General features: G+C 50.7%; 5 protein-coding genes across 5 annotated transcripts; 3 read left to right on the forward strand and 2 right to left on the reverse strand.

Moving 5' to 3' along the window:
* Positions 1 to 762: 762 nt before the first annotated feature.
* Positions 763 to 2,290, reverse strand: BGZ61DRAFT_361883 (transmembrane amino acid transporter protein-domain-containing protein; the record flags this gene model as incomplete). Its single annotated transcript, XM_046241305.1, has 4 exons — positions 763 to 856; positions 912 to 1,893; positions 1,958 to 2,008; positions 2,062 to 2,290. 4 exons carry the CDS (start codon positions 2,288 to 2,290, stop codon positions 763 to 765), a joined length of 1,356 nt encoding a protein of 451 aa, XP_046099521.1.
* A 769-nt stretch (positions 2,291 to 3,059) lies between these two features.
* Positions 3,060 to 5,749, forward strand: BGZ61DRAFT_458576 (uncharacterized protein). The gene is made up of 5 exons (XM_046246778.1): positions 3,060 to 3,761; positions 3,897 to 4,114; positions 4,164 to 4,555; positions 4,613 to 5,164; positions 5,220 to 5,749. The coding sequence occupies exons 1-5, from the start codon at positions 3,239 to 3,241 to the stop codon at positions 5,692 to 5,694; spliced, it is 2,160 nt and encodes a 719-aa protein (XP_046099522.1). The 5' UTR covers positions 3,060 to 3,238; the 3' UTR covers positions 5,695 to 5,749.
* A 539-nt stretch (positions 5,750 to 6,288) lies between these two features.
* BGZ61DRAFT_361951 (uncharacterized protein) lies at positions 6,289 to 7,897 on the forward strand (the record flags this gene model as incomplete). Its single annotated transcript, XM_046241315.1, has 6 exons — positions 6,289 to 6,711; positions 6,765 to 7,231; positions 7,282 to 7,342; positions 7,392 to 7,587; positions 7,640 to 7,718; positions 7,771 to 7,897. The coding sequence occupies 6 exons, from the start codon at positions 6,289 to 6,291 to the stop codon at positions 7,895 to 7,897; spliced, it is 1,353 nt and encodes a 450-aa protein (XP_046099523.1).
* A 163-nt stretch (positions 7,898 to 8,060) lies between these two features.
* Positions 8,061 to 8,826, forward strand: BGZ61DRAFT_458578 (uncharacterized protein). Its single transcript, XM_046246779.1, has one exon. It carries the CDS (start codon positions 8,109 to 8,111, stop codon positions 8,523 to 8,525), a length of 417 nt encoding a protein of 138 aa, XP_046099524.1. The 5' UTR covers positions 8,061 to 8,108; the 3' UTR covers positions 8,526 to 8,826.
* An 88-nt stretch (positions 8,827 to 8,914) lies between these two features.
* BGZ61DRAFT_536563 (uncharacterized protein) lies at positions 8,915 to 10,283 on the reverse strand (the record flags this gene model as incomplete). Its single annotated transcript, XM_046254420.1, has 3 exons — positions 8,915 to 9,647; positions 9,697 to 9,963; positions 10,012 to 10,283. 3 exons carry the CDS (start codon positions 10,281 to 10,283, stop codon positions 8,915 to 8,917), a joined length of 1,272 nt encoding a protein of 423 aa, XP_046099525.1.
* Between the last annotated feature and the right edge of the window lie 1,764 nt (positions 10,284 to 12,047).

Genomic DNA, 12,047 nt, shown 5'->3' on the forward strand with positions numbered 1-12,047 from the left:
TGCCAAGCTCGCCTGCATTTCCGCCGCCAAGGACCTCTCTGTTGGATCGTTTAAGCAGTCCTAGGAACACCAATCTCTTATGAGCATAAGAGCCTCATCCTTGTTGCTAGGCTAACTCGGGCACTAAGCTATGAAATAAGAAGAAACCTATCCGTTTCGCTCACCGTTTACGACGAGTAATTGAGCTCGCAGTACGCAACGTTGGGGATGGTATTCATATCGGTTTTGCAGCAACTGCATGCGACGTTGAGGTGGAAGAATGCCTCGAGGTTAGATCACCAGACAATGACGATGACGGCTCAAGCCATATTGAGACCGCCGATTCCGACGACAATATCACGACGGGGGTAGGCGACAGTACTGCCACAGATCTTGACGACATCACAGCAACGGGTTCTGTCGACAGCACCACGAAAAGTCCTGGTGAGTCAGGGCTAGGGTTCGGTCTTGTAGATGAAGATAAGGGCAGCCTCCGGGACCGAGACCCGGAGGTCTGAGACCGTAGTCCAGACTAGATTCATATTACCTGGTCTGGAAGCTGTTACAGGCGTCTCACTAATCCCAAAATATGACATAACCTTTCTTATGGGATCACGACCTTCAGTGCAGGTAGGTAATCGGGCAAATCGATGGCAATACTGCATCTGACAAGAGATTGCAGGTAAAATCACCAAAATCATATTAAACGCACACTAATCATTGAAAAATATATCTGTTACGACACTCCAAGCAATCTCTTTGTGTCATCTCACCGCGCTACGATCACGAGATGGTTCCCGAGTTATCGGCGCAGTTGAAAACCTTTGTGATCATGCCAGATGCATAAGCGTCTTTGATAGAAACACCTACACCATAACTGAAGACAAGTTAGCTTTGTCAATGGGCATGTGGGACGAGCACAAGGTACTTACGTTCCGGCGATAACCATGAAGAGTCCAATCGAAACAATGAAGATATGAAACCCATAGATGGCCTTCTCACGGCCTGATCCAGTTCTATACGATTTGAAATCATACATCCACAGCATAGCGGGGAAGATCAAACTGAAAGGGGCAAAGCAAAGTGATCCGGCAAGGCCGAGGAGGTAGTTGAGAATCGGGACCGCTTCTGCAATGATAAATCCAAGAATTCCGAGGAGGAGGTTAGAACCCAACCATGTGGCCCAATGCGTGGTCGTGTTCTCCTGCAGGTGGCGGGAGTGGCGTAGGATGCGCACAAACATGTACTTGGCGGCAACATGCTGATAGATACCAACACCAATAATCAAACCGGGCAGGGCGACTCCATATGAGATCTTCTTGAACAGGGTACCGGCGCTGCCAAATGCTGGCGTAGTGAGCCAAACACCGCACCAGCGGTAGATGACGAGAGAGAAGGTCAAGTACATGGAGCCAACCAGAACTCCAGTGACAAGGGCAGCCTTGCGGTAATCCTGCGGGCGTCGCATCTCGGAGATGACAGGCAGATACATAGACGAGCCGCTTCCGCTGATGAAGATGTTGGCACTGGCGGTAATTCCGACCGTGAAGCTGGGAGACGCAATAGCGACCCATCCAAGCTCGTAGTCTCCTGTCTGAGGGGCTGCCGCAGGACGGTCTTGTTGCGTGACGGCAACAACAAAGATAAAAACAGCGATGAAGAAGGTCGCGAAGCCGAACCAAGTCAGCCATCCGAGGCGGGAGAAGGTTCTGACGGATGAGAATCCAGTGATGAGCACGGCGGAAACGAAGCTGAAGACGACCGTGCAGGCACCATGTTCAGAAAGTGCATTGAAGGCAGTAGAGCAAGAGACGATTCCAGCGGCCGTAATGAGGACTTGGGCAATCAAGATTTGGAGGCCCACGAGTTCCTTGCCGACTCGGCCCCAGAGGAGTCCGCACATGTCGGCCAGAGCTGTACAATTAATTAGTGTCATTGGTCAATAGCCGAAGCCGTATTCAACCACGAAAAAACGTACTATGACATTCGGGGTGGCGGTTGCGAAAGTCTCCCAGGATAATGGCGGTGTCTGCAGAATTGGTGAGCATTGCTAATGGCGCTTCATTGAGCAGCGTTACTAACAAGTGTTCAAAACCTCCCACCCGACAATGGAAAGGGCTCCTCCGACTGCGCCAAGTGTTGCAAGAGATCCAGGAACACTCAGGATGCTCATGGCAAACTGGATCTTGAGGAAGATGATGGTGGCGCGTTGCCAGCTAACTGTTCGGAAATTGACTCCATCGGCCGAGTCCTTGAACACTTCGTGTGTTTCGTACATGTCTCCCTTCTCGCTGGGAGTGTTACTGTTCATCATCTGGGGCTCGATGCTATCCTGGGTCTCAGCCCCGGCGGTCTTCTCGGGGACACCCATTGTGAGAATCTTTAACGAAAAAAGGCGGGGAAATCACCAGGAAACGATGTTGGGAAGGACAATGTGTGATTATGCCGGTTGCAGCGACAGGGTATCATTGAATGCAGGGAATCTATGAGAAGATATAGACAGCTCGTTATCGTTAGTCCAATTGATAGCTCCCCTGTTTCCATCCCCAGTCCATCCCAGGGTTCTGGGCTCCAAGAGTGGGACATCACAAGGGATGGTTGATAGCCCGTATCCGGCATCGGCAATGCTATCTACATATCACGGCCAAGCGTACCACGCATATATGTGGCGTTTTGCGCTGTCTACAGCCCACAACGGTTGGAAAGGTTGATTCCAGCTGTATTTGCATGGAGTCTCCACCAGTTATTCTGTAGGTTGAGGTGGGCTCAGGAGCTTTCTCTGCTAGCAACTAGATATGCATGTATCGGTTACTCTCACCCTCGACTCTTCTGCAGCAGCATCAAAAGTGCCTGTACGAGCGGGTCAAGTAATGAATTAACCTTTCCAACCGTCGTGGGCTGTATCAGACAGGCATAAGTTATCTTCACCCACCGACTGGGTCGGATTATCGGCATTCGTCGAGACCCGCACAGTCTGAGAATTAAACGTCGGACACAGTCTCATGGAGATAACGGCAAAGATGACGAAGATAGGGAGCAGATCTAGGCCAAACATGGTTTGGCACAACTCAACATGTGTGGGGTAATGATACGGGGTAACACGCAGACATGGGCTTGAGATACCGAGTGGAACCTGGACAACTGAAGAAGCGTCCTCCCCACGGGCTAAGAGGACATCTCGACCTGCTCGCGGGAGCCCAGAAGCCTGTCCGCTTCAATATCTCAACCTTTTACAGCACTCATCCACTGCAAATTGACTATGCCGCGTCCCCGGGTCCATCCTAGCCAGCGTCAGCGGGCGGCGGAAGCTTGCAACTTCTGCCGCGCCTCCAAAAAGCGATGCAGTGCTACGGTGCCCTGCACAGCATGCACAAAGCGTGGGATTGAATCCTCGTGCTACCTCACTCACAAGCCTTGGGGCTCAAGACGCAATACCGACGCTGCGGCCAGTCCGCGCCAGAATCCGGCCACGGGCCCGCTTGTGGCATCTTCTGCCGGGAGCAGTTCCACTCAGAATCGACCCATACGCAGTGGTCCACCGCCGCACGAGGCAGGCCGGGGCCAAAGACATGCTTCAATGCCCCCGGCCGCATCTCCGGCATGGGGCCGGACCCCGGGATCGTCGCGGGATGATGGTGAGGAGTACCGGCCCATCTCGCCGTCAGAGTCTCGGGTTGATAGCCCCGATGCCATTCAGAGTACTGCTAGTGGTAGCACACGTAAGCTGTCATTCAGTCGTGATCCTCATGCTCGAATGTTGTTAAATCTACGGGGAAATCGAGGTACGTGTCCCAGTTCTTGGTCAAGGACAATTATTCCCGTTGAGTAATGGCCTTGTTATGTCAATGAGGCTTGGCGTCTCATCAAGCTCGACCCTACCCTTACTTTTCCATCCACCCACTAACGCAATGTCATAGTGTTCATTGGGGAAGCTGCCTCAATATCATTCCTGCAATTCCTTCGAGACACAGTCGAGGAGCAGATTGGTCCGTCGCAGTTCACTCGCAATGACAAAAGTCAAAACATGCTGGAAACGGCACCAACCACATCAGACACCACATCCCCAGCAGCTCTAGACATTGAAGCCTTTGGCAAGGAAGAAGTATCACTCCACTACAATATTTATCGCGCCGTTGTAAGTTCTCTTCATCATATACGCAATGGTGGTCGCTTACCAGGGATAGACTGGCGGGTTCCTTGATCTTCTTGCATCTTCAGAAGTTGAGGCTCTCCTCGATTCTTCAAATAAGCCGGCAAACCTTTTGAGTGATGGAAGTCGTACCATGCTCGACCTTGTCGTCGCCATCGGCGCACAATGTAAATCTCCTGATGCTGCCCAGGGAGTGGGCCAGGAATACTTCCGACGCGCGCAGAGTCGAAGTTTTGCGTCAATGCTTGAAGACCCAGACATCGACATGGTCAGGGCATTCATATTAATGACTTTTTACATGCTGGGGCACTGCCGACGAAACACAGCTTTCCTGTACTTGGGGATCGCTACCCGCGCCGCTGTGGCCTTGGGTATGCACCGCCGAGACTCATACATGGATTTGACCAACGAAGAAGAGAAATTCAGGTAAAATCCCTCAAACCTGTTTTGCCATCGCTGTATCTAACGCTACACCTCTTTCAGATTGCGTGTTTGGATGAGTCTCTGCATTGTGGACATGCTGGTCAGCGCCATCCTTGGACGACCTCCAGCAACCTTGTCATTGCGATTCGACGTGGATGGCGATCTGGTGGAGTCGCCAGGCATCTCCACAGACCCAGACACCATGTGCCTAGTCGCTTCTTACAAGATTAGCAGCATCATCAATGCAGCGGCCCATGAACTATACGGCAAAGAGGCGGTAGCGCACGCGGCTGCGGAACGGCTACTGGAAGACATCGACAAGTGGAGTCGGGCCCTTCCCGAATACCTCAAGACCGAGACCGTGGGCTCCGGCGGCACACGCACACAAGCAGAAACTATCCGAAATGTCCATGTTTCTTGTCTGTATTACTTTGCAGTAACCCTGGTTACGCGGCCCATTTTAATATCAACTCTGAGCTCTCGGCCGGGGCCTGAGACCTCGTCCTCGTCACAGATGGCATCTGCGTGCTTGGATGCCGCACTATATCTTATACAGACGTGTATGGATGCACACCGAGCAGGCCTTTTACTCGGGAACATGTGTATTATGAAGTGAGTATTTCCGAGATCCCTGGAAGTTTTCGAAGCTTACCAAAGTGTTCAATAGGGCATTGATCTTCGCCACTGGCCTTATCCTCGGATTCGTCATGGTCGCTGAGCGCAACTCCGACTACGAAGTAGAAAAGGGATTCCGCAGTGCCAAGGAACTCCTCGGTTATTTAGCTATGCAGAGCCCACAAGCAGCTCACTACTGCGAAATATTGGGGCTATTGCTGAGTGCAATTGAGACACCGCGGAAAAGGCTAGCCACTCGCGGGCGCAACAAGTACGTGGGAAGGCTGTTTACACTCGATCGGGTAACGGAAGACTCGTCAGCTATGGATATCCTACCCGACAACAGTGGGGACTTGGCAGGAAGGGACTTCGCGGGTCTGGCCGGTGAAGAGAATGGCGCTTGGGTTGGCTTTCCACAGCCACTTACTGATATTGATGGCGATTTTCTGTCGGGATGGGATGCACTGGATTTGTCACAGTGGGATAATTTTCCCTTCTTAGGTCCGCGAAATTTTCTTGTAGATTGAAATGTAGATCAGAACCATGAAGCGAATAATTCCAAGCAAAACAAGATGGTTCGATGTGTGATTGAGCGGAACATCTTCAGGGGCGTTGTTTGAACTTTGAGGTGAAATTTCGGATTGGGAAGGAATACACCTGAACTCGGACTTCGAGATGGCATCAAGTAGTTCTACTCTTAAATACTCGGGAAAGAAAAATTTCCCAATGACGTTTAAATCCCCCCAAGAAACGTTGATTTTATCGGAGGGGCTTCTAAGAGCTACATCCGAAGTTCCGTTATCATCATCCGAGTATCCGCGGGTAATGCACGCACTTATCCGACATTCCGCTGGGCGGATGCCATTTCGCTATCATTTCTTGGGGCGGAAAGTGGCCTAATTGGTCGGCTGTCAGTCATCGACACCCATTGTTCGATGAAGGTTGCGGATAGTGACGGCATGGAGCATCTTGAGGCGTTGAACTTCGAAATAGATAAGTTGTAAAGAGGCATCGTGGTTCGAACTATTGAACTCTGCCATCTCATACTCATCGCTCCTCATCAACACAACACCACAAACAATCGAATCTTCAACCTTTGCATCTCAGAATCAACCAGCATCATGGGCTCTATCCCTACTCCCGGATGGCGCCAGTTGAGCGTCGCTGTCATTGGTGGCGGCATTGGCGGCATGTCGGTAGCAATCGCCCTTCGCCGCGCTGGCCACCTGGTTACCATCTACGAGAAGCACGACTTCGCCGGTGAAGTTGGCGCCTCAGTCTCTTGCGCTGCCAACGGCACTCGCTGGTTGCACGAGTGGGACGTCGACGTCGCAAAGGGCGACCCCGTGATCCTGAAGAAGCTCATCAACCGAGACTGGAAGACTGGCGAGCCCGTGAGCGTGTATGACTTGGACGACTATGAGAAGCGTTGGGGATATGTCTACAACATGTTCCATCGCCAATACATGCATGCTATGCTCAAGGATACTGCCATGGACGAGGCCGGCGAAGGAACCCCAGTAAAACTTCTCGTTAACTACAAGGTAAGGGTTCTTCGATCCACATTCAATCGGTAAATGACTAACTCTTGCCACAGTGCCAAGAAATCGACCTGGAGAAGGGCCTAATCACTTTTGGGAATGGAGTCACAGCGAACCATGAGCTCATCATCGGCGCCGACGGCATTGGATCCGTTGTCCGCGGAATCCTGGGCATCCACCCCGCAAAGAAGCCTTCCGAGTCTAGCTGCCTCCACGCCAACGTCTTGACGGAAGATGCCGTGAAGCTTGGACTGGTTGACTACTCGAAGAACGACGCTCTGGAGTACTGGGGTGGCCAAGAGGGCAAGTGGGACAAGATTGTGCTGTCTCCCTGCAACGGAGGCAAGCTGCTTTCATACTACTGCTTCTTCCCCCGAGCGGTCGGAGATTATACCACTCAGAGCTGGGGTGCCGAGGATCGACCTACTGAGGAGCTCCTTGCTCCTTACCCCAACCTTGATCCTCAGGTGCGTGAGCATCTTAAGATTGGCAAGGAGATCCAGCCGTGGCGTCTCTGGGTGCAGTGAGTATTTCTCGCCTTTAGGATGATATGAAATCTAACGCGGATTACAGCGAGCCCTACCCTTACATCCAGAAGAGCATGGTCTGCCTTTTGGGCGATGCTGGTCACCCTGTACGTAGCCTCGAGTGTTAATGAAAACATGAGAACTAACTAGAAGCAGATGATGCCTCATCAGAGCCAGGGCGCCTGTATGGCAATTGAGGATGCCGCTGCTCTCGGAATTATCTTCAACAAGGATCACTTTATTGGCGACGTCTCCGAGTCCCTCGCTGTGTACCAGGACATCCGACTCCCACGAGCCACCCGAGTCCAGTCTGCTGCCGCGAAGGCCGCATACAACATTAACGAGAGAATTGGTAAGCCTCCTCCCAAAGACCTTGCTTAACGGGAAAGTGCCAACATATCTAGGATTCTCGAACAATAAGGGGATATCAACATATAAGGTCGAGGATGAGAAGAACAAGCTCACCATCGAGGAGATGAATGCGTCAGTATCCCCGAACAACTTCCATGTCCCAAAATACTAACATGAAATTCAGATATGACATGTATGAAGATGTCAAGGAGCAGATCGCCCGCAGACGAGGCACTGCCTATACCGAGGAGTTTGTGAAGGGTCTGCCTGTTGGACTGGAACTACCCAGCGGAATTATCGCTCGCTCTTGATTTGTATGAATTTTATCTGTATTTTGGGTTAGCGAGAAGAAAAGAAGCTAGATTGGAATCTACAATATTCATTTTGAACATCTGAATCGTTCAAAAAGCCGGTCAATATTTTGCCCCACTTAAGCCATATGTATCGTCACTGTGACGACGTAAAATTTGACACCTTACATCACGATAGTGTCGCCAGCATTGAACATGCTCCTCTCCAATCATGTCCCGCGCGCCCTCTTTGTTTAACTGCCTCATTCGTACACATCACATCACCTCGCGCAAGAAGGTACAGCGCGTGCGACGGGCGGCGAGCCAGCTCAATGTAGACTGGGTGTTCATCCGCAGCGGTGGGTCACCTGGCATCATGTTCGCCGAGTCTCGCGACGAGGCTGGACTGGTAGAGTGGGTTGCTGCTGTGCAAGCACTACGGTACAAAGACTTTCGGTGCGCCGTACGACCAGGGCCGGCGCCTGTGACTGGGAATGGAGCGAAGGGCAAAGGTGAAAATGGACGTCTTTTGAGGGCAACGGGATTCGATGAGACGGAGTCGGTGGCGGAGTTTGCGAGGCAGATGGACGTCAGAGGACTGGGAGCATGGTGGAAGAGGGGAATGGGATATGAGTCGGATGGGCAATGACGAGGAGATATTCTGACCGCATCACCTACCACCAGGCTTAATCGAAATTCAACAAGGTCATTCTTTGATCACCAGTTGCAAGTCACAAGGATGCTGGGATAAGTGGATGTACTCAAAGTCCGCCAGCGACTAGAAGGAATTCCCAAGCGCTATGCTCAAGCTGTTGAGATATTGTAGAAGCTCACTGCTAGATTCTTGATGAGGAGCCAACAGTTGTGTTCTGGCAGCTCAGTTGCATTCTCTTGGACCTTCCCATTCAACCTTTTGGGGTCGAAGAGGCTACAGTTCATCGAGATAGAAGACAAATGATAATTTCATGCTTCGAGATTAAATTACTAAACTATGAATAATGTCCATTAAGTACCTTATGTTAATCGTTCCAAATTCCCCTACCACCTCCCCACATCGGTACTTCCTCCACCGGCCAGCTCCGTCATGCTCTCGTCTCTTTGACTCTCGTGAGCATCACGATTTCGGTTGGAGAACTCGAACGGGGCCACATGAGGAATTATTGCTAATTCAGTATTCTCAGACCGGCCAAGATGTCGCACGTCATCGAAAAATACCTTGCAGGCTTTCCGTGATGTGACGATGTATATTATGGAGTTCCAGAATCCCTGTAGCGGCAATACGATGGCACTCATATACTCGAGAGCAACTGAGGAATTGTTGTTGTGGATGACTGAGTAAACACGGTTTGCACTCGACGGGATCCATGTGATAAACATGGCAGTGAAAAACAGCACTGAACACTTCGCGTAGGACCATTCGGCCGGGCTCATGGTCTGGCGTGGTGGGTTTATTGGCGAAGGCGGCGGCTCCGACATGTTGGAAGTCCCCGTATCCTCATGAGAATCTTGGCTACCGGGTTTGCTGGCCGTGATGCTCACGGAATAGGCCAGATTCTGTGGTTGAGCAACACCCTTTGACCCTAGTATATGCTTGATTGGTGTATTCCAAATCGCCTCGGATGTTACCTGGATCTCCGTCGTCTTTCTCCCTGTGGACGTGCTGGTATTTGTCTCGAGGTCGGTTCGGCTCAGGAGACGAAGCTCCTTTCGATTTCGGTAGATGTCGCTTCCTGTGCGGATATATATAAAAAGAGTGACCAAAATGACAATCCTAGACCCTGGTGTTAGAATTTATCGAAAAACATCAAGGAAGAACTCACCAGATTGGGCCGTAGAAGGTTAATATTCGCCAGATCCCCCACTCTTTAGAAACCCAGCACCACAAAGAGGCATTTCCATATACCCTGTGGCCATTGCCATCCCTCACAAATACGTACGTGATCGCAGGGACGAAGGGGATTCCATAGCAACATATCAGATACAGAAATTCCTTTTTTCGTAAATCGACAGCGTTGTATTTGTGGTAAAATGTCAGATAGACGTTGATTGCCATCGACAAAGTCCAAAGTGCATCAGCGGGCATTAGCCTATATATGTTGTTAGGGGGTTCCATTGAAGAAGTGCCAACAACTTACCACTGAATTAAAAACGCTTGCGTTTGGCAACCCACAGAGTTGGGTGACCCGACGTATGATGTAGCCATCAGTGTGGCAATATTCACAATGCCATTGCCAAAAGATGCGTAAAAGACCAATCGGTTGATGGGCTTGTGGAAGGCTTTGGAACAACAAAATGTGACGATGATGAAGAGGCATCCGATGAGTGAGAAGACTGAGCCCGTTCGCTCAACAATGCCTAAGGCATGGATATTCCTTTGCGCCGAGCCGGATACCGCGTTTGGAGCCATACAAGCGATGCGCTCTGACGGACGACATGCAAAGTAGGCAGAAGATCACACACCGTAGTGTATAGGCAGGATAAGACTAGGTGAATTGTTCGTATAGAATATCCTAGTCGATCGAGCTTCAGAGTTGTATCGAGGCCAGGAACGACGCTAGTCTTGGGCGGTAATGGAGGGTTGGATGTAGCAATGTTCGTTCGTTCACCTTTACAACACAGAATCGGGAAATGGGACGATAAATGAAGGGCGATCAGCAACATGAATGCAAATGCTTCCAGAGCCACAAACCCCGCTCACAGGTGAGGGGGCCCAAATGTGTCCTCGGCTTCGACACCAACAAAGGGATGGACTGCCATAGCCTTCTTCGCTGACGAGACAGCATGCCAGTCTCTCAGGAGGGAAGGATGCACGTTCACCGTTTTCAGAGAGCTTAAACGAATCACGTACGCTCAAAATGACAATGGGTGCCATGTCGATGGTGAGAATTGCATGGCAACATGGGATTTTGGGAGCCACATGCATGCAGTGCACCATCCGCGAGACGAATAGAGACCTGCTGCATAGTGAAAATCCAACACGGCTTGAGGAATTCCTATATTTGGCCCTAGATGTGAGTTGAATAGAACCTAAGGTATGGCTGATTACTCTCTGGTCAGCTTTTAGATGTCCCAAGGATGCGCCGGACATGGGGCGGAGTTATGACACACCTTGACGGGCAAATGTGGCGGGTCTCGAAGCTGTCTTGTGACACAGGCTTGGCCGTGCGTATCCAAATGCATATTTACATTCCCTCAATTATCTTATTTCCTATTCATTCTGAAAGGGGTGCGAGCTTGGATTGCTTGGCGTCATCGGCTTTGTGCCATTTTGGATCAAGTGTGCGAGGCGCACGTTAGCGCATCCAGAATTCTAAACTGGTGGTGCAACGGCTCCCCAAGTGGCCCCTACTCATCAAGCTCTTATCTTTTGACGGTACCATCAGCTCTCCGAGTGTCATAAGATTTAATGATTGGGTCATCTCGAGATATAAGGCTGCGTTAGTGAATGAGGCGCAACGGTGAGGAGGTCTGCTGTGATTCGGCCCCCACGACTGCCAAAACGTCTCCCGCCACTCAACGCAAACAATAAACCTATAACGGACAGGTGGCGGAAGACCGGTGCGGGTTGTACCGATGCGTCTGTAGAAATATTGCTTTGTAACCATGTCGGTAGGTCACCAGACCTGTACGTCGAACCAGTCTAGACGGACAGGGCTAAGCGTCGAGTGTTTGCTCTGTCAATGTAGTTTGCTAGACCAGCTAATGTTTCTGTAGACTTATTGAGGTAACTCATTTGCGCTTCTTCTGTGACTTTCACCCAGATTTGGATGGAGACGAGCCTTGCTGGAAAATTTCTGAATATTTCCGAGATCAAGCAAAGTTAGTGAGACGAGATGCCGCCGACAAAGTTACTGTGAGGTAAATTTGAAGCAAAGGCCCTGCATGGTGTAGAGAGTAACAGTTAGTAAGAAAGCAGCCGATGTGATATGTAGGCCGCTCGAGGAGTCGAGAACAGGACCCTGGCACGAGCTCCGATATGAAAGTGGGCCTGTTCAGCCTGCAGTTCAGCTGCGGTCATTCCTCAGTAGAGAATCCTTGAGAACGTAAAGGAATGTTTGTGTGCATGAAGTTCGTCTCACAGTATACCGATTGGCCCACCCTACGAACTCGTTCGCTAGAGGGTTTACAATCTAGACAACACTGGGGGTGTGTCTAATACCAGTCGACTACC

Source organism: Ilyonectria robusta (assembly GCF_021365365.1).
Source record: "Ilyonectria robusta strain PMI_751 chromosome Unknown BGZ61scaffold_21, whole genome shotgun sequence".
Taxonomy (NCBI): Eukaryota; Fungi; Ascomycota; class Sordariomycetes; order Hypocreales; family Nectriaceae; genus Ilyonectria; species Ilyonectria robusta.

Coding starts and splice junctions, on each gene's coding strand:
- BGZ61DRAFT_458576 (XM_046246778.1), top strand. CDS start 3,239: ATGCCGCGTCCCCGGGTCCATCCTAGCCAGCGTCAGCGGGCGGCGGAA. Junction 4,556..4,612: donor AACGAAGAAGAGAAATTCAG/GTAAAATCCCTC, acceptor CACCTCTTTCAG/ATTGCGTGTTTGGATGAGTC. Junction 5,165..5,219: donor GGGAACATGTGTATTATGAA/GTGAGTATTTCC, acceptor AGTGTTCAATAG/GGCATTGATCTTCGCCACTG.
- BGZ61DRAFT_458578 (XM_046246779.1), top strand. CDS start 8,109: ATGTCCCGCGCGCCCTCTTTGTTTAACTGCCTCATTCGTACACATCAC.